Source organism: Cetorhinus maximus, chromosome 13 (genome assembly GCF_964194155.1).
Source record: "Cetorhinus maximus chromosome 13, sCetMax3.hap1.1, whole genome shotgun sequence".
Taxonomy (NCBI): Eukaryota; Metazoa; Chordata; class Chondrichthyes; order Lamniformes; family Cetorhinidae; genus Cetorhinus; species Cetorhinus maximus.
In genome coordinates, this window is record NC_135891.1 from 116,761,367 (window position 1) to 116,783,327 (window position 21,961).

Sequence of the window (21,961 nt, forward strand, 5' to 3'; positions counted from 1 at the left end):
AATCACTGGCGAGGGACAGCACCAGTTCTGATTTATCCTCGTCACCAGTTTGTTATAGAGTTGATTTTCTGGGCAACTTTTCTTGGTGGAAACATTGATCTTTATTTACAAGACAGCAACAGCAGCTACATGTGTGCAGCTAACTCTATAACTAAAGAAGAACTCTCTCCTAGAGGTTCCCACTGCCGCTAACTGATTGGTTTACACAGATCATGTGATCTTACAACACAGGATTATTCTTAAAGCTACAGTCCTAGAATTATAATTACTACACTAGGCTAGGGGATAGATCAATAGAGAAGCAGTGGCCGACATTTAAGGGGATATTTCAGAATACTCAGGATAAGTATATTCCTACTAAGAAGAAAAATTTTAAGGGGAGTACCTACCATCTGTGGTTAACTAAAGAAGTTAATGAAAGCATCAAACTTAAGGAAAAGCATATAACTGCACCAAGATGAGTGGCAGGTCAGATGATTGGTCAGAATATAAAGAACAGCAGAGAATGACTAAAAGGTTAATCAGGAGAAAGAAGTTAGAGTATGAGAGGAAGCTAGCTAGAAATGTAGAAGTGGGAGCAAGAGTTTCTACAGATATTTAAAAAGGAAAAGAGTAAGTAAAGTGAGTGTTGGTCCTCTAAAGAGTGACAGTGGGGAGTTAATAGTGGCTACACTTCAAAAAATACTTAATTGGCTGTCGAGTACTTCGGGTGTTCCTCTAAGCGCTTAATGCAAAGCATTTTCCTGCTCCTTCCAGCTTCAAAAAAAATTTAGACGCTTTGGGGCCTTTGTTGAGCAACCTTGAATCAGAAACTTACAGATTCAAGTCACACACTCTGAGTTATGGGCATAATCTGGGCTGCAGTGCAATAACTGTGGCAATGTCTATGTTGGGTTTTTTTTAATAAAGCATTAAACCGAATGCCCATCAGTCTGGATGCAAGAAAAGACCCTATGGCACTATTTTTAAAGAACAGGAACATTCTCCCTTGCCAACATCTATCCCTCAACCAACAGCTCTGAGGAAATTGATTCACAGCTCTTTACCTCAGTGCTTTGTGGAACCTTGCTGTGGACAAATTGGCTGATGTATTCATCTCCATAACAACGGTGACTAATTTAATTCATTGGATGTGAGGTGCCTCAGTATGTTGTGAGGCAGCATTAAGCCACTCTTTAAATATAAGTCCCTTGATCCTTGGATAAAATATCTTTACTTTGCTCTCTTCAACTGCAGCCCAGAAATCCTATTAATAAAGAATTCTATTTCTAACAAATTATTATTGGTATTAAAGGTTCAAAGCATATACATTTCTATTATAAACATATTTAGTTAATTTAGAACCTGCTCCTGTCTATAGTATATTAGTACAATATGGATAATGCCAGGGTTTTTGCTGTGCAGTTTGCACCCTGTGTGATTGACAAGATCACCAGGTCAAGCCTCAACCCGCTTTACGGCGCTTGCCCGAGGTGTCGTGGAACGGCTGCCAGCACCGTTGTGAATGGTCGGCGGGCGGGTCCGCTTTACGGCAAGATGGCGGAGTCGCTGGTGTGTGAGGAGACGGGATGCAGGTCAGGGCGGGGGAACAAGGGGAGATTCAGGGAGAATGGAGACCCCGGGCCCGGGGAGCGATAACCCCGAGCGCAGGGGGATCTGAGCCCAGCCCTGGGGAGGGAGGGAGGGAGGGAGGGGAACCGGCGGTTGTTTTGGGGAAGGTTTCCTGTGATTGCCAAGGGCTAGGGGTCCATGTGGTTGCTATGGGTCAATGTGGTTACTATAGAGGGTCTTTGTTGTTGCTATGGGTCAGTGTGGTTACTATAGAGGGTCTGGGTTGTTGCTATGGGTCAATGTGGTTACTATGGAGAGCGCCTGGGTTGTTGCTATGGGTCAGTGTGGTTACTATAGAGGGTCTGGGTTGTTGCTATGGGTCAATGTGGTTACTATAGAGGGTCTGGGTTGTTGCTATGGGTCAATGTGGTTACTATAGAGGGTCTGGGTTGTTGCTATGGGTCAGTGTGGTTACTATAGAGAGCGCCTGGGTTGTTGCTATGGGTCAATGTGGTTACTATAGAGGGGGTCTGGGTTGTTGCTATGGGTCAGTGTGGTTACTATAGAAAGGGTCTGGGTTGTTGCTATGGGTCAATGTGGTTACTATAGAGAGGGTCTGGGTTGTTGCTATGGGTAAATGTGGTTACTATAGAGGGTCTGGGTTGTTGCTATGGGTCAATGTGGTTACTATAGAGGGTCTGGGTTGTTGCTATGGGTCAATGTGGTTACTATAGAGAGGGTCTGGGTTGTTGCAATGGGTCAATGTGGTTACTATAGAAAGGGTCTGGGTTGTTGCTATGGGTCAATGTGGTTACTATAGAAAGGGTCTGGGTTGTTACTATGGGTCAGTGTGGTTACTATGGAGAGCGCCTGGGTTGTTGCTATGGGTCAATGTGGTTACTATAGAGAGGGTCTGGGTTGTTGCTATGGGTCAATGTGGTTACTATAGAGAGGGTCTGGGTTGTTGCTATGGGTCAGTGTGGTTACTATAGAGAGCGCCTGGGTTGTTGCTATGGGTCAATGTGGTTACTATAGAAAGGGTCTGGGTTGTTGCTATGGGTAAATGTGGTTACTATAGAGAGGGTCTGTGTTGTTGCTATGGGTCAATGTGGTTACTATAGAGAGGGTCTGGGTTGTTGCTATGGGTCAATGTGGTTACTATAGAGGGTCTGGGTTGTTGCTATGGTCAATGTGGTTACTATAGAGAGGGTCTGGGTTGTTGCAATGGGTCAATGTGGTTACTATAGAAAGGGTCTGGGTTGTTGCTATGGGTCAATGTGGTTACTATAGAAAGGGTCTGGGTTGTTATTATGGGTCAATGTGGTTACTATAGAGAGGGTCTGGGTTGTTGCTATGGGTCAATGTGGTTACTATAGAGAGGGTCTGGGTTGTTGCTATGGGTCAATGTGGTTACTATGGAGAGCGCCTGGGTTGTTGCTATGGGTCAATGTGGTTACTACAGAGAGGGCCTGGGTGTGCTATGGGTAAATGTGGTTACTATAGAGAGGGTCTGGGATGTTGCTTTGGGGAGGGTCTATGTTGTTGCGATGGGTCAATGTGGTTACTACAGAGAGGGTCTGGGTTGTTGCTATGGGTCAATGTGGTTACTACAGAGAGGGTCTGGGTTGTTGCTATGGATAAATATGGTTACTATAAAGAGAGCCTGGGTTGTTGCTGTGGGTCATCAAGGCTACTATAGAGAGGATATGGGTTGCTATGGCTAAATGTGGTTAATATAGAGAGGGTCTGGGATGTTGCTTAGGGTCAATGTGGTTGCTATGGGGAGCGTCCATGTTGTTGCTATGGATCAATGTGAATGCTATGAACAGGGATGATTTGCTCACCATGGACGATGCCGGGGTTACAGCGACTTCAAATTTAAGAACATACGGAGTAGGAGTAGCCCATATCGCCTTTCGAATCTGCACCACCATTCGATACGATCGTGCCTGGAGTTCAGTTTCAACTCCACTTACCCACCCACTCCCCATATTCCTTGATTCCTGAGAGACCAGAAATCTGCCTATCTCATGTGTAAATACATCCAATGACAAAGCATCCACAGGTGTCTGGGGTAGGGAATTCCAAATATTCACGGCCTTTGAATGAAGAAATTGCTCCTCATCTCAGTAGAGAATAATCAACCCTTTATTCTGAGGCTGGCCCCCCATGTTCTAGATTCCCCAGCTAGGGGAAGCAACTTATCTGTGTTGACAACCTGACAACCTTCAGAATCTTGCACCTTTCAATGAGCTCACCTCTAATTCTTCTAAATTCCAGAGAGTATAGGTTTGATGGACAATCCTCTCATCCCAGGAACTAATTTAATGATTCTTCACTGTACTGCCTCCAAGGCAAGTATATCCTTCCTTCAATGTGCAGGCCAAAACTGCACACAGTTCTCCAGATGTGGTCTCACCAAAGCCCTGTATCATTGTAGCAAGACTTGTTTATTTTTGTACTCCAGGTCCCTTGCAATAAAGGCCAACATGCCATTTGCCTTCGCAATTGCTTGCTGTATCTGCATTCTAACTTTCCATGTTCCTTATACAAGTACACCTCAGTCTTTCCGAACATTTAAAAGTTTCACATCTTTTTAAAAATATTCTGCTTTTCTATTTTTACCAGAGAGAATAACTTCACACTGCTCCATATCATACTCCATCTACCACTTTATAGCCTACACACAACCTGTCTATATTTCTCTGCAGCCTCTTTGGGTCCTCCTCACAATTTACATTCCCGCTTCACTTTGTACTTCCTTCGGATGACTAGGGATGGGCAACAAATGCAGACCTAGCCAGCAACACCCACATTCCATGAAAGGATAAAAAAGACTTGGTTACATTACTCTCAGTCACAGAATTGTTACGGTGCAGAAGGAGGCTGTTCAGCCCATCATGCCTGCACTAGGTCTCTGAATGAGTCTTTTTCATGTAATCGTTAATATAGATTGTAAATTGCTGAGGTCCCTGCAGCACTCCACTAGTCACAGCTTGCCAACTGAAAATTCCCCATTTATCCCTAACTTCTGCTTCCTGCCTGTTAACCTGCATCCATGCTAATAGATCACCCCCAACTCTATGAGCCATTTTCTTGCTTATTAACCTTTTGTGTGGCACCTCGTTTAAATCTTTTTGGAAATCTAAGTATACTACATCTAGTTCCCTTTTATTTACCGTACTAGTTGATTACTCAAAAAACTCATAAATTAGTCAAACACGATTTCCCTTTCGTAAAACCACATTGACTCTGTCTGATCATACTATGACTTTCTGAGTGCATTGTTAAGACTTCCTTAATAATAGCTACCAGCACTTTCTGACAACTGATGTCAGGGTAATTGGTCTGTCGTGCCCTCTTTGTTGTTTCTCTCCTGCCCTGAATAGCGGTTACATTTACTAACTTCCGATCTGCTGGGAGCATTCCAGAATCTAGGGAATATTGGGAAATTGTAACCAGTGCATCCACTATCCCTTCAGCTACCTCTTTTAGAAGTCTAGGATATAAGCCATCAGATCCTGGGCTTTTAGTCTCTCAAGTTTCTCTACTTTATTTCTGCTGTTATTAATTACTTTAAGCTCCTCACTCGTATTAGCCCCTTGGTTACCTTCTGTTTCTGGTGTGTTATTTGAATCCTCTGCTGAGACTCATAGAGGTCTATAACACAGAAAAAGGCCCTTTGGCCCATCGAGTCTGTGCTGGTCAAACAAGTATCTAACTATTCTAATCCCATTTTCCAGCACTAGGCCCATAGCCTTGTATGCCATGGCATTGCAAGTGCACATCCAAATATTTCTTAAATGTTATGAAGGTTTCTGCCTCTACCACCCTTTCAGGCAGTGAGCTCCAGATTCCCACCACCCTCTGGGTGAAAAAATTCTTCCTCACATCCCCTCTAAACCTCCTGCCCCTTACCTTAAATCTATGCCCCCTGGTTATTGATCCCTCCACCAAGGGGAAAAGTTCCTTCCTGTCTACCCTATCTATGCCCCTTATAATTTTATACACCTCAATCATGTCCCCCACTCAATCTCCTCTGCTCCAGGGAAAATAACCCCAGTCTATCCAATCTCTCCTCATAACTAAAACTCTCCAGCCCAGGCAACATCCTGGTAAACCTCTTCTGCACTCTCTCTAGTACAATCACATCCTTCCTATAATGCGGATTCCAGAACTGTACGCAATACTCTAGCAGTGGCCTAACCAGCGTTTTATACAGTTCCAGCATAACCTCCCTGCTCTTATATTCTATGCCTCGGCTAATAAAGGCAAGTATCCCATATGCCTTCTTAACCACCTTACCTGCCTGTCCCGTTACCTTAAGGGACCAATGGACACCAAGGTCCCTCTGATCCTCAGTACTTCCAGGGTCTCACTATTCACCGTGTATTCCCATGCCTTGTTTGTCCTGCCCAAGTGCATCACCTCACACTTATCCAGATTAAATTCCATTTGCCACTGATCAGCCCATCTATATCCTCAGGCTATCCTCCTCACTACTTACCACCCCATCAATTTTCGTGTCATCCGCGAACTTACTGATCAACCCTTCTACATTCAAGTCTAAATCGTTTATATATACCACAAACAACAAGTGACCCAACTTGGAACCCCACTGGACACAGGCATCCAGTCGCAAAAACACCCCTCGACCATCACCCTCTGCTTCCTGCCTCTCAGCCAATTCTGGATCCAATTTGCAAAATTACCTTGGATCCCATGTGCTCATATTTTCATTATCAGTCCCCCATGCGGGACCTTATCAAAAGCCTTGCTGAAGTCCAAGTAGACTATGTCAAATGCATTGCCCTCATCTACACACCTGGTCACCTCTTCGAAAGATTCAATCAAATTGGTCAGACATGACCTCTCCTTAACAAAATAATACTGACCGTCCTTGATTAATCCCTGCCTCTCCAAGCGTAGATTAATTCTGTCCCTCAGAATTGCTTCCAATAGTTTCCCCACCACTGAGGTTAGACTGACTCGCCTGTAGTTGCCTGGTTTAACCCTTCTTCCCTTCTTGAATAGCGGTACCACATTGGCTGTCCTCCAGTCCTCTGGAACCTCTCCTGTGGCCAGAGAGGTATTGAAAATTATTGCCAGCGCCCCTGCTATCTCCTCCCTTGTCTCACTCAACAGCCTGGGATACATTTCATCCAGGCCAGGAGATTTATCTACTTTTAAGCCTGCCAGGCCACTTAGAACCTCCTCCCTTTCTATGCTAATTTCTTTAATTATATCACAGTCCTTCTGCCTGATTTCCATACCCACCTTGTCCCTCTCACTTGTGAACACCGACACAAAGTATTCATTTAGAACCCTAGTCTTCCGGCTCCGCACACAAATTACCACTATGGTCCTTAATGGGCCCTACTCTTTCCCTAATTATCCTCTAACTCTTAATGTACTTGTAAAATAACTTTGGATTTTCCCTTATTTTACCTGCGAATGATTTTCCATGCCCCCTTTTTGCTCTCCTAATTTCCTTTTTAAGATCCCTCCTACACGTTCTATAATCCTCTAGGGCTTTTGCTGTTTTGAGCCCTCGGTATCTGCCATCAGCCTCCCTTTTTCTCTTTATCCAATCCTCTATATCCCTCGACATCCAGGGTTTCCTGTATTTGTTGGTCCCACCCTTTGCCTGTATATTAGCCCTGTACTTTCCCTATTTCCTTCTTGAATGAGTCCCAATGCTCTTGACGCAGATTTACCTAGAAGTAGCTGCTCCCAGTCCATTCTGGCCAAATCATATCTGATCTTATTAAAATCAGCCTTCCCCCAATTTAGAACTCTGATTTCTGGCCCATCCTTGTCCTTTTCCATAACAACCTTGAATCTAACGGAGTTATGATCGCTATCTGCAAAATGCTCCCCCACTGATACCTCTACCACTCGCCCAGCTTCATTCCCTAAAATTAAGTCCAGGACCACCCCCTCTCTTGTAGGACCTTCTACGTACTGGCTTAAAAAGCTCTCCTGGATGCATTTTAAGAATTCTGCTCCCTCTAAACCTATCACACTATGACTAACCCAGTTAATGTTGGGGAAGTTGAAATCCCCCACTATTACTAACCTATTATTTTTACACTTCTCTGAAATTTGCCTACATATCTGCTCTTCTATTTCTCTCTGACTGTTTGGGGAAAGGAGGGACAGACACAAAATATTTGTTCAACATCTCTTCATTCCCCATGATAATTTCCCCTCTCTGCCTCTAAGGGACTATGGTATACCAAATTTCTGCTGATGGTCATACAGAGTATGTATTAGATATCTGCCCCATTTTATTATTTCAAATAATACAAATTTAATCCTTTGCTGGGAACATTTTGTCTATCTGGCTCAGTTTATAAGTACTCCACCCAGTGTGATACCGAGCCCCAAGGAGCAGGAAGCCCCCCTCTCCATCCACACACCACCCCCACCCCACCCCACTCACCAAGCTCCATCCCCTGGCCCTGGTGAGTTAGTCTGTCTCAGCTTTGTGGTTGTGCTGAAGGCTAAACAAATACCCTTTACATCTCTGGATTAGAGAGAGAAGCTGCTTGGAGTCCCTACTCCTTGTCATCATCCCGTCATCCCTGCTGTGGAAATGACCTCTTTGAGCATTGGTGCAGGGCAGCGGGATAACCTGCTCAGTATCGCTGCACTCATTATTTTTTTAATTCATCCACGGGATGAGGGCGTCGCTAGCAAGGCCAGCATTTAGTATCTATCCCAGGTGGTGGTGGTAAGCCACCTTCTTGAACCTCCGCAGTCCATGTGGTTATAGGTACAGCCGCAATGCTAACTTCTCTGTAGCAGTGTCATACAACTGAGTGGCTTGCTAGACCATTTCAGAGGGCAGTTTAAGAGTCAACCACATTGCTGTGGGTCATGTGCAGGCCAGACCAGGTAAGGACGGCAGGTTTCCTGCCCTGAAGGCCGTTAGTGAATCAGATGGGTTTTTACAACAATACAGTAGTTTCATGATCACGATTAGCGAAACCAGCTTTTTTAATCCAAATTTACTAATGAATTGAATTTAAATGTGCCAGCTGCCATAATGGGATTTGAACTCAGGTCCCCCAAGTACTATAGCCCAGACCTCTGCTTTACTAGTCCTGTAACATTACCACTGTGCTACTGCCCCCCCAAATAATGCCCCTGAATTATGCCACTTCATCGAGGTACCAGGGGAAAAATTCAAAATTCCACACCTTTGAGGTTGGTAGAAAGTAAGGAATGTAACCCGGATCAGTAAAGCTCTTTTCTTTTTAAATAGCAATTTATTTTATTACCACCTGTGTGGCATCTTGTCACCATCACACATAACCATAGACTTGTACGACACAGAGGGAAGCCATTCGGCCCATTGTGTCAGTGCCAGCTTTTCCCTGGGCAACACTAATCCCACTGCCCTGCATCTCCCTCTGTTTCAAATATTTATTAGATTTGCCTTTAAAAAGTGCAACACTTTCTACCTCAATCAGTCCCTGAGGTAAAGAATTTCATACTGCTAAGGCCCTCTACGTAAATCTCTCCCCTTGTTCTTGGTGATTGATGGGAGACAGATTTAACCTTGACACATAATCATGATGCAGTGTGTGATTGGCAGGTTCTGGCAATTCTGTCAAAATATCCAGTTTTGGACCAGTGGCAGCTCCATGTGGAGGTGCTGTGGCTAATGAGGTGCTTTTATTTATCCAGTGAATTTAATACAGCACTTTGATCAGAGATGGGAGACTCAGCTTAACTTCAAAAAACCAGGCCAGAGGTGGGAGGAGGCTTTCCTTTGTAATGTGAGGGAGTGCTGCACTGTCAGAGGTGCCATCCTTTGGTTGAAATGTTAAACTAAATCCCTGACTGCCTTCTCAGGCGGATATAAAAGATCCCAAGGCACTGTTTTGAAGAAAAACCAGTGGTGTTCTCCCCTGGCCAATATTCAGCCTTCAACTAAGATCCCAAAAACAGATTACCTGGTCATTATCACATTGTTGGTTGTGGGAACTTGCTTTCACAAATTGGCATTCTCTGCGTTGCAACGGTGACTGCACTTCAGAAGTATTGGTGGCTTTGGGGTGTCCTGAGGTTGTGAAAGTTGCAATATAAATGCAAGTCTTTCTTTATCATTTCTGACCATGTTATCAAGCCTGCGTTCTATTCTTTGTCCACAGGGTGAGTTCTGTCCTTAACCGTGATGTGAAGCAATTTGGAAAGAAGTTCTTGTTTGACCGTAATGAGGAGACCTGCTGGAACTCAGATCAGGTAATAATTGGGGATGGATTGGGAAGAGCTGGAATCCCAGGGAACTGTTTTACATTGGCTTGCTATGTTAGTTAACTTAATTTTTTTTTAAATTTGCATTTCTGTAGTGTTGCTCACGAACTAAGGATGTCCCAAACAGTTTACAGCCAGTTAAGAACTTTGTGTTGTCACTATTGTAATGTAGGAAACACAGCAGCCAATTTGCGCACAGCAAATTCCCACAAACAGCATTGTGATAATGATCAGATTTGTGATAATGATCAGATTACCTGTTTCGTTATGTTGATTGTGGGATAAATATTGGTCAGAACACCGGGGAGAACTCCCCTGCTCTTCTTCAGATAGTGTTATGGGGTCTTTTATGCTCACCTGAGAGGTCAGACGGTTTCACGTCTCTTTTGAAAGGTGGCAGCCCCAGTATCACGTTGAACACCACTTGGAAGAAGCACTGATGATGGAAAAGGCACAGAATGTACTCTGGATGGAGACTTTGATGTCCGTCACCAAGTGTGGCTTGGAGGTACCACTGCTAACTGGTCTGGTTTACCCTGATAACACATTTCCGTAGTACAGAGAATGAGGGGAGATGTGAAAGAGTTAAATAAGGAGGAACTATTTTCAGTGTCAAGGGGGCCAGTATACAGAGGACTCAAAAATTCAAGATAATTAGCATAAGAACCTGAGCTGAGATGATGAGAATTTCTTTTTTACACAGCGAGTTGTTGTGATCTGGGATGCACTGTCAGAAAAAGTCGTGGAAACAGTTTCAATAGTGACATTCGGATAAATGTTTTTGAAAAGGATATAAGATTGTAGGCCAGTGGGACTAACTGGTAATTCTTTCAAAGTGCCAGCCCAACCATGATAGCCGACCTGCTGCCTTCTCTGCTCTGTGATTCTATTCCGAAACATCATCACTGCAGCTTCTGTGGCAACCACCAAGAGGCGCAGGAGAGCAGCCGAGCTTTGACCCACTTCGGATCTTAACTGAAAGGACACAAATCATGTTGTCAGTCATATAACAGAAAATGCAGAACAAGTCAGGCAGACACTGAAAAAGAAAAGGCAGTTTAATGTGTCCACTTTCCTCAGAATTTAAAATTGAAGGATAAATAAAGAGTGGAACAGAAATTTTTGAAGTTTGTTGACCAAATTGTTATGCTTTCTCAAAGTTTCATACACCTGCCCAAACTGGCGCTCATGTTTGGCAGCCCACACAAATCAGTTGTTTCCAGTTTCTCTGTGGTCTGTTCTGTTTTGAATTTAATTAGCCTGGAGGTTTAGAAAGAGCTTGTAGCTGTTCTCCCACTAAGTTTCAAATCCTAATCCAAACACCTAAAATCTGTTTAGATCAGCAATTTGAGATGTTTGCAAATTAATGAAGATTATTAGTCTGCGACCTGATGTGTGGTACATACCTGAACAACCTATGAAGACAAAATTCTGGACACTCCTACAATAAGAGATGGCAGACTGAGCTAAACTCAATAACTCACAGACCCTTTTATTTAACAGGACATTCTTAAAACAAGACATTTTAAAATTTATTCATTCATGGGAATGGAAGCATTTATTGCCAGTCCTTGTCCAGAGAAGGTGGTGAGCCGGTGCAGTCCGTGTGGTGAAAGGTATGGAATTCCAAAATTTTGTCCCAGCGGCAGTGAAGAAACACAATATATGCTCAACTTAGGAAAAGTATACTTCCTACCTCTCCCTCTGAATTCTCGCTGCATCAACATCCTGTTTTGAGGCCCAATTTTTTTTATTTGCCTTTGTTCAGAGGGCATTTAAGAGTCAACCGCAAGAGCTACCCTTACCTGGCCTGGAGTCACCTGTAGGCCAGACCAGGTAAGGATGGCAGATTTCTTCCCCTAAAGGGGCATTACTGAACCAAATGGGTTTTACAACAATCAGCAATGGCTTAATGGTCATCATCAGACATTGGATTTCAGATTTTTATTGATTCATATTTCACCATCTACCATGGTGGGATTTGAACCTGGGTCCCCAGGGCATTACCCTGGGTCTCTGGAATACTAGTCAATGACAATACCACTATGACACTGCCTCCCCTTATTGCAAGCATCACTCCCCAACGGTATCTTACTTTGCTTCATTTTAAAGATTCATTACATCTAGCTCCAGTCTTGGTTCAGTGGGTCACACTCTCAGTCAGGAGGTCATGGATTCAAGTCCCACTCCAGAGGCTTGAGCACAAAAATCTAGTCTGTGGCACCGAGGGCATGCTGCACTGTTGGAGGTGTCAGCTTTTGGAAGAGATGTTAAGCTGAGAACCCATCTGCCCTCTCAGGTGGGTGTAAAAAATCCCATGAAATTACTGTGAGTTTGGTGTAAAATCTAGTACTGCTTGCTTGCAATTTAGCATTTTACTTAAGTGTACTGGTTTTAAGTTTTAAGTTTCTTAGAGGCTTGGGCAGAGCTAGTCAAGCAATTGAAACCCTCTGCTGGAGAGCAAGTGAGATCAGCAAATTAAGTAACTGGCCTAATATGGTTCTGTAACTGCCAGATTCATCTGAACCTCAAATATATAAATTATTAATTAATAATTAGGTGCCCTGTCACGGAGTGCACTGGCACAGAGTGGAAGTACTGCGAGTTTGGTGAGAAGGGGAGGGAGCTGCTCATTTCTTTTTCTTTACCTATCTTTCTCAGCCTGCAGGAGACCAGGATTTGAAAAGCTGCACGAGGGCTGAGTTTTGAAAACATCCAAGAGCGACATCACAGGAGAAACAAAAATTCATTGGTTGGCGAGAAACTGCAATTAGGTCTTTGTGTAGCTGAAAATTAGAAAACACATTCTTTTTAAAAAAGGAGTGACTTACATTTCAGTAAGAAACACAAGCAATAAGGAAGTAAAATTAAGTCAAAGCCAGGTAAAATAAAGTAGTGCAAGTAAACCAAAGTAAAGTAAAGTTAACATAAGGAAGATAAATTGATGCCATGGCAGGACAGCTCGGTCGTGTGGAAAATGTGCCCTGTCGTATGTGGGAAGCCCTGGATGCTACTGCAGTCCTAAGCGACCACATGTGCAGGAAGTGGCACCAGCTGCAGAACCTAGAGCTCCGGGTTTCGGAGCTCGAGCAATGGCTGGAGTTACTGTGGTGCATCTGCGAGGCTGTTTTGGATACTGGTAAGGGTGTTGTTTCCTCGGAGGAGTGCACTCAGAGCCAAGTCGGCACCACCGACGGCTCTGCTGTACAGGAGGGGAGGAAGAAAAGGGGCAAGCAGAAGTGAAAGGGGATTCATTAGTTTATGGAACAGACGGGTGTTTCTGTGTCCTTAGATGTGATTCCAGGATGGTGTGTTGCCCCCCTGGTGCCAGGGTCAAGAATGTCACGGAGTGGCTGCAGGATATTTTTCTGGGGGAGCGTGATCAGCCAAAGGTCATGATCCATGTTGGTACCAATGACTTAGGTAGGAAAGGGGATGCGGCCCTGAAAGCAGATTTTAGGGAGCTAGGAAAGAGATTAAAAAGCAGTAATCTCAAGATTACTCCCAGCCTCACATGCTTGTGAACATAAGAATAGGAGAATTGAGCAATTGAACACATTGCTGGAAAGCTGGTGTAGGAGGGAGGGTATCAGATTTCTGGCATTGAGACCAGTTCTGGGGAAGGTGGGACCTGTACAAGCCGGACAGTCTACACCTGAACAGGACTGGGATGAATATGCTCACGGAGAGATTTGCTAGTGCTGTTGGTTTGGGAGAGTGGGGTTTAAACTAGATTGGCCAAGGGCTGGGTACCTGAGGGCAAATTGAGAGCAGCGTACGGAGATGGAGAATTAGTGAGTGACCCTGAAAGACAAAGGAAGCATAGGTTAAAAAATGTACAGCACAGAAATTAGGCAGTGTTAAAAAGTGAATATCTAAATGCAAGGAGTATAGCAAATAAAGCCGATGAGCTGAGGGCACAGATAGACACATGGCAACATGATATCATCGTTATCACAGAAACTTGGTTTAAGGAGGGGCAAAAATGGCAGCTCAACATCCCTGGATATAGAGTTTTCAGACAGGATAGGGAGGGGGATAAAAAAGGTGGGGTATAGCATTATTGGTTATTACAGCTGTGAGGAGGGATGATATACTAAGTGAAGCATCAAATGAGGCCATATGGGTTGAGCTCCAAATAGTGGAAGGGAGTTAGAAGAGCAAATATGTAGGCAAATTTCTGAGCGCAAAAACAATAAGGCAGTAATAGTTGGAGACTTCAACTACCCTAATATCAACTGGGATACAAACAGTGTGAAGGACACAGAGGGCACAAAATTCTTGAACTGCATTAAGAAGAACTTTTTCAGCCAGCACGTAACAAGCCCAACTCTAGATTTAGTCTTGGGAAATGAAGCTGGGCAAGCGGATGAAGTAGCAGTGGGGGGATCATTTTGGACATAGTGACCATAATACAGTTACATTTAGCATCATTATGGAAAGAGACAAAGATAGAACAGGAGTAAAAGTTCTAAATTGGAGGAAGACGAATTTTACAAAGCTGACAGGTGAACTGGCGAAAGTGAACTGGATACAAATACTAGAAGGGAAAACTGTATCAAATCAGTGGGAGGTATTTAAAAGCGAGATTCTACGGGTCACAGTGTATACATGCCCCCACAAAGGAAAAGGGTGGCACTGCCAAATTTAGAGTTCTCTGATTATCCAGAAGCACACAGGGTGCGATAAAGCAAAAAAAAGAAAGCTTATGATAGTTACAAAATGTTTAATACTGTAGAAAGCCTAGAGGAGTATAGAAAGTACAGGGGTGAAGTAAAAAAAGAAAACTAGGAAAGCAAAGAGAGGATACGATAAAATATTGGCAGATAAAAATCAAAGAAAACCTAAAGATGTTTTGCCAACACATTAAGAGCAAGAAGAATAACTAAGGAAAGGGTAGGGCCTATTAAAGATGTACATCATAACTTGTGCATTGATGCTGAAGATGTGGGCAGGGTTCTCAATGAGTACTTTATCTCTGTCTCCACTATGGAGAGGGATGATGCAGACATTCTAGTTAAGGAGGAGGAGTGTGAAATATTAGATACAATAAGCATAATGGGAGAGGAAATACTGGAAGGACTGACATCTTTGAAGATGGATAAATCACCAGGGCTGGATGGATTGTATGCCCGGTTGTTAAAGGAAGCCAGAGAGTAAATAACAAATGCTCTGAGAATCATTTTCCAAACCTCACTGGATACAGGCGAGGTGCCAGAGGATTGGAGGTCTGCAACCATTGTACCAATATTTAAAAAGGGTGCAAAGGATAGGCCAGAAAATTATAGGCCAGTCAGTCTGACTTCAGTGATGGGAAAACTACTGCAGTCAATTCTGAGAGACAGGATAAAGTTAGTTAGAAAGGCACGGGTTGATCAGGGATAGCCAGCATGGTTTTGTTAGGGGGAGATTGTGTCTTGCTAACTTAATACAATTTTTTTGAGGAAATAACAAGGAGGATTGATGAGGGTAGTGCAGTGGATGTTGTCCATATGGATTTCAGTAAGGCATTTGACAAGGTCCCACATGGCAGACTGATCAGAAAAGTGAGATCCCATGGGATACAGGGGAAGGTGGCAGGTTGGATCCAGAATTGGTTCAGCAGCAGAAAACAAAGGGTAATGGTCGATGGATGTTTTTGCGAATGGAAAGCAGTTTCCAGTGGCGTTCCACAGGGCTCAGTGTTGGGGCCCTTGTTGTATGTTGTAAATATTAATGATTTGGCCCTTAATGTGGGAGGCATGATTGGGAAATTGTGCAGGTGACACAAAAATTGGCCGTGTAGTTGATAGTGAAGAGGATAACTGTTGTCTCCAGAATTATATCAATGGTTTGGTTGAGTGGGTGAAAAAGTGGCAAATGGAATTCAATCTGGAGAAGTGTGAGGTAATGCATTTGGGGAGGGCAAACAAAGCAATGGAATACTCAGTAAACAGGAGAATATTGAGAGAGGTTGAGGAAGTGGGAGACTTTGCAGTGCATCTCCACAGGTCCCTGAAAGTAGCAGGAAAGGTGGATAAGGCAGTAAAGAAAGCATATGGAATGCTTTCCTTTATTGGTCGAGGTATAGAATACAAAAGCAGGGCTGTAATGCTGGAACTGTATAAAACACTGGTTAGGCCACAGCTGGAATTTTGTGTACAGTTCTGGTCACCACATTACAGGAAGGACATAATTGCTCTGGAGAGAGTACAGAGGAGATTTACAAAAAAGGGCTGAAAAATTGCAGCTATGAGGAAAGATTGGATAGGCTAGGGTTGTTTTCCTTAGAACAGAGGAGGCTGAGGGGTGACCTAATTGAGGTGTACAAAATTATGAGGGGCCTGGATAGGGCAGCCATGAAAGACCTGTTTTCCCTACCTGAGGGGTCAATTACCAGGGGGCATAGATTTAAGGTTTTCTTTTCTTTTCCCACTTATTTCCATTATTTTTAAATCTATACCTGTAATGCCCTGTCAGTCTTTCCACCCCACCCCCACTAGAGCTGTACCTTGAGTGTCCTGCCATCCATTCTTAATTAGCACATTCTCTTGGATAATATCACCACCTTCAACACCGCTTTGTTCCTTTGTCTGTGACATCTTTTGATTATCTGCTCCTATCACTGCTTGCTTGTCCCTACAACCACCCCCCCCCCCAACCTTAAACCAGCTTATATTTCACCCCTCTCCTAATATTACTCAGTTCTGTTGAAGGGTCATGAGGACTCGAAACGTCAACTCTTTTCTTCTCCGCCGATGCTGCCAGACCTGCTGAGTTTTTCCAGGTAATTCTGTTTTTGTTATAGATTTAAGGTGATTGGTAGAAGGATTAGAGGGGACATGAGGAAAATCTTTTTCACCCAGGCCTCTGGACTTCATTGCCTAAATTGGTGGATGAGGCTGAAACGCTCAACTCATTTAAAAGGTATCTGAAATGCCTGTAACCTGCAAGGCCTTGGACCAGGTGCTGGAAAGTGGGATTAAAAATGAGCGACTTTGTTCTTTTTTCTCTTTTGTTGGCTAGTGAACGATGGGCTGAATGGCCTCTTTCTGCGCCGTAGCTTTTCTATGGTTCTAATGTTGGAAGAGTAGTGTTCTTTCCAGCATCTATCACTCAATAAATATAACTAAAAGCCAATTAGCTGGTGATTGTTACATTGCTATTTGTGAGAGCATGTTGTACCCAAATTGGCTGTGAACCTTTCTTATATTTACAACACTTCAAAAATATTTAATTAGCTGTGAAGCGCTTTGGGACGTCCTGAGGACGTGAAAGACACTATAGAAATGTAAGAATTTCTTTCTTTAATTGATGCATTTCTGATTTGTTTTCTACCAGCTCTGAATTATTAGTTTACCTTGCTCTTTCAGTCTCGGCCTGCTCTGCAGTATTGGTTTTTATTATCAAGACTTGTGCATTTGTGTGTGTGCGTTTTTTTTGTCTCTATTTTCAGTGATGCTTTCTGTGTTTTACCCCCACCAACCCCCTACCCCTGCCATGTCTTAGGGCGCCTGCCAATGGGTGATGCTCGAGTTCCCTCAGACTGTAAAGGTGACTGAATTACAGCTCCAGTTCCAAGGTGGATTCACAGGCAGAACATGCAGACTCGAAGGTAAACTCGGGCTGAACCATAATCATATCCAGTCTCTCATGAAGTTCAGCATCTCAGCCGGGCCTGATTCTGCCATCAGCTGACGGCCTCACATCACAGCATAAGTCCCTGGACAGAGAGTGGGAGCAGTAACACCAGTTTACTTGGTCCACCTGTCTCTCTATCCCAGAGTTGCTGAGACCAAGGAAACACAGCAGTCAATTTGCACACAGCAAACTCCTACAAACAGCAATGTGATAATGAGCAGATAATTTGATTTTTGTGATGTTGATTGAGAGCTAAATATTGTCCAGGACGCCGGGGAGAACTCCCCTGCTCTTTTTCAAAATAGTGCCATGGGATCTTTTATAGAAACATAGAAACTAGGAGCAGGAGTAGGCCATTCGGCCCTTTGAGCCTGCTCTGCCATTCATTTTGATCATGGCTGATCATCCAGCTCAATAGCCTGCTCCCGCTTTCTCCCCGTACCCTTGGATCCCTTTCGCCCCCAAGAGCTATGTCTAACTCCTTCTTGAAAACATACAATGTTTTGGCCTCAACTACTTTCTGTGGTAATGAATTCCACAGGCTCACCACTCTCTGGGTGAAGAAATTTCTCCTCATCTCAGTCCTAAATGATCTACCCCATATCCTCAGACTGTAACCACTGGTTCTGGACCCCCCACCATCCGGAACATCCTTCCTGCATCTACCCTGTCTAGTCCTGTTAGAATTTTATGGGTTTCTATGAGATCTCCCCTCATTCTTATGAACTCCAGCGAATATAATCCTAATCGACTCAATCGTTCCTCATATGTCAGTCCCGCCATCCCAGGAATCAATCTGGTAAACCTACACTGCACTCCCTCTATAGCAAGTACACCCTTCCTCAGATAAGGAGACCAAAACTGCACACAATATTCCAGGTGTGGTCTCATCAAGGCCCTGTACAATTGCAGCAAGTTCCTGTACTTGAATCCTCTGGCTATGAAGGCCAACATAGCATTTGCCTTCTTTACTGCCTGCTGCACCTGCATGCTTACCTTCAGCGACTGGTGTACAAGGACACCCAGGTCTCATTGCACCTTCCCCTCTCTCAATTTATAGCCATTTAGATAATAATCTGTCTTCCTGTTTTTGCTACCAAAATGGATAACCTCACATTTATCCACTTTATACTGCATCTGCCATGCATTTGCCCTTCAGCTTGTCCAAATCACACTGAAGCATCTCTGCATCCTCCCCACAGCTCACCCTCCCACCCAGCTTTGTGTCATCTGCAAATTTGGAGATATTACATTTAATTCCCTCATCTAAATCATTAAAATATATTGTGAATAACTGGGTCCCAGCACCGATCCCTGCGGCACCCAACTAGTCACTGCCTGCCATTCGGAAAAAGACCCATTTATTCCTACTCTTTGTTTCCTGTCTGCCAACCAGTTTTCTATCCATCTCAATACACTACCCCCAATCCCATGCACTTTAATTTTACACGCCAATCTCTTATGTGGGACTTTGTCGAAAGCCTTCTGAAAGTCCAAATAAACTACATCCACTGTCTCCCCCTCATCAACTCTACTAGTTACATCCTCGAAAAATTCCAGTAGATTTGTCATTACTGACAAATTTCCCTTTCATAAATCCATGCTGACTCTGTCCAATTCTGCCACTGTTTTCCACGTGCTCAGCTATTAAATATTTTATAATGGACTCTAGAATTTTCCCCACTACCGACATCAGGCTGACTGGTCTGTAATTCCCTATTTTCTCTCTGCCTCCTTTTCTAAATAGTGGGGTTACATTAGCTACCCTCCAATCTGTAGGAACTGTTCCAGAGTCTATAGAATCTCGGAAGATGACCAACAATGCATCCACTATTTCTAGGGCCACTTCCTTAAGTACTCTGGGATGTAGATTATCAGGCCCTGGGGATCTATCGGCCTTCAATCCCATCAATTTCCCCAACACCATTTCCCTACTAATACTGATTTCTTTCAGTTCCTCCCTCTCACTAAACCCTGTGATCCCCAACATTTCTGGTATGTTATTAGTGTCCTCCTTTGTGAAGACAGAACCAAAATATGTATTTAGTTGGTCAGCCATTTCTTTGTTCCCCATTATAAATTCCCCTGTTTCTGACTGTAAGGGACCTACATTTGTCTTCACCAATCATTTTCTCTTCACATACCTATAGAAACTTTTACAATCAGTTTTTATGTTCCCTGCAAACTTACTCTCGTACTCTATTTTCCCCTGCTTAATCAATCCCTTGGTCCTCCTTTGCTAAATTCTAAACTGTTCCCAATCCTCAGGTCTGTTGTTTTTTCTGGCCAATTTGTATGCCTCTTACTTGCATCTAATACTATCTCTAATTTCCCTTGTAAGCCATGGTTTGGCCACCTTTCCTGTTTTACTTTTGCGCCAGACAGAAATAAACAATTGTTGCAGTTCACCCATGCGCTCTTTGAATGTTTGCCATTGCCTATCCATCATCATCCCTTTAAGTAACGTTTCCCAATCCATCTTAGCCAACTCGCGCCTCATACCATTGTAGTTTCCTTTATTAAGATTCAGGACCCAAGTCTCAGAATCAACTACATCACTGTCCATCTTGATTCTATCATATTATGCTCGCTCATCCCCAAGGGGACTCGCACAACTAGATTGCCAATTATTCCTTTCTCGTTACACAATACCCAGTCAAGGATGGCCTGTTCTCTCGTTGGTTCCTCAATATATTGGTCCAGAAAAACATCCCATATACACTCCAGGAATTTCTCCTCTACGGTATTATTACTAATTTGATTTGCCCAATCTATATGCATATTAAAGCCACCCATAATTACAAATATTCCTTTATTGCATGTGTCTCTAATTTCCTGTTTAATGCCATTCCCAACAACACCACTACAGTTTGGGGGTCTATATACAACCCCCACTAACGTTTTTTGCCCCTTAGTGTTTCTCAGCTCTACCCATACAGTTTCCACATCGTTGGAGCTAATACCTTTCCTCACTATTGCATTGATTTCCTCTTTAACCAGCAATGCAACTCCACCACCTTTTCCTTTTTGTCTGTCCTTCCTAAATACTGAATACCCCTGGATGTTCAGTTCCCATCCCTGGTCACCCTGCAGCCATGTCTCCGTAATCCCGACTATATCATACCTGTTTACATCTATTTGCGCGGTTAATTCATCCACTTTATTGCGAATGCTCCTCACGTTAAGGCACAAAGCATTAAGGCTTGACTTTTTAACATTACTTGTCCCGTTCCCACTATTTTTCACTGAGGCCCTGTTTGATTCTTGCCCTTGATTTCTCTGACTATCACTTTTTTTACGTCCACCTGAGCAGGCAGCTGGGAGCCCGGTTTAACATCTCACCTGAAAGACGGCACCTCCGACAGTGCAATGCTTCCTCAAGACTGCACCCGAGTGTCAGACTTGGTTTTTGTTTATGCCACAATCTCAACAGCATTACATTTTTCCATGGTTGTACACATATTGCAACTGGCTCCATGACTGAATTTATATATCTTGTCTCTTAGGTGGCAGAAAGGAAGCCAATTTGGTGAAAATTGCCGACTTCTACCCCGAAGACACAAATCGCCTACAGATATCCTTCAGAGACTTTGAGGCAGTAATAAGTGATTTAGCAACACAGTTAATTTTTGTGTGTTATGATCTTTTGTGTGAGGACTAGGGCTGCCACTGGAGGAACTTAAGAAATTGGAGCTGGACTAGGCCATACGGTCCCTCAAGCCTTCTCCAACATTCGGTAAGATCATTGCTGATCTTCTACCTCAAGCTGACTTTCCCAGGCCTTCCCAATATCTCTTGATTCCCTTAGCACCCAAAAATCTATCAATTTCAGCCTTGAATAGACTCAACGACTCAGCATCCACAGCTCTCTGGGCTAAAGAATTCTAAACATTCAGAAGCCTTTAAGTAAAGAAATTCCTCCTTATTTCAGTCTGAATGTGGGCCGCGTGGTTGAGTTTAAAACACTGGATAGTGCTTTTACCCACACATCAATCAGCTGTGCTCCAGAATTGTTTTTTAATGAATGAACATTTACATTTCTGGACACTGGAAGGAAGTTTGCTAAATTATTCTTCCTCATATAAGTTGTATTCTTCCTTAATCTGCAACTCACAGATTCTCCATCCGCGAGGAATCCATTGCTGATAAATTAAAAATCATATTTGAGAAAAGCACGGACTTCTTTGGAAGAATTGTTGTCTATCACCTTGATGTTCTTGGTGAAAAATTGTTGTAACGTATCTGATTACACTCGCCTACTGGAGAATAGAAAGCAGCTGGAGTTGGGGATTCCCAGTCATACTATCAGTGCCTCGTGATGTATAAACTCTAGTGTGATGCATTGCCTGGTTTTCGCTAATTCAGACTGAAACTTGCCTTGGATCAGTGAGACGGGAAGAATTTTCTTTTTGACAAAGATACAGAAAAAGTGGCTGGATTAATGGTATTGAAAATATAAAATAGCACACATTTTTATCACAGTTTATCATACCTGATGTGTTTGGAAATTAATTTGCTTTTGGAA

At 43.3% G+C, this 21,961-nt stretch overlaps 1 protein-coding gene across 1 annotated transcript; it reads left to right on the plus strand.

Annotated features, from left to right (window-relative positions):
* The first annotated feature begins 1,508 nt into the window (after positions 1–1,508).
* Positions 1,509–21,912, plus strand: nr2c2ap (nuclear receptor 2C2-associated protein). Its single transcript, XM_078556087.1, has 4 exons — positions 1,509–1,574; positions 9,714–9,804; positions 17,305–17,410; positions 20,943–21,912. The coding sequence occupies exons 1-4, from the start codon at positions 1,537–1,539 to the stop codon at positions 21,095–21,097; spliced, it is 390 nt and encodes a 129-aa protein (XP_078412213.1). The 5' UTR covers positions 1,509–1,536; the 3' UTR covers positions 21,098–21,912.
* The last annotated feature ends 49 nt before the right edge of the window (positions 21,913–21,961 follow it).

What these genes read in the sequence shown, in the direction of transcription:
- nr2c2ap (XM_078556087.1), top strand. Translation starts at nt 1,537, where the DNA reads ATGGCGGAGTCGCTGGTGTGTGAGGAGACGGGATGCAG. An exon ending in TGTGAGGAGACGGGATGCAG is followed by an intron (nt 1,575 to 9,713) that starts GTCAGGGCGGGG and finishes CTTTGTCCACAG; the next exon opens with GGTGAGTTCTGTCCTTAACC. An exon ending in CAGAACATGCAGACTCGAAG is followed by an intron (nt 17,411 to 20,942) that starts GTAAACTCGGGC and finishes CTTGTCTCTTAG; the next exon opens with GTGGCAGAAAGGAAGCCAAT.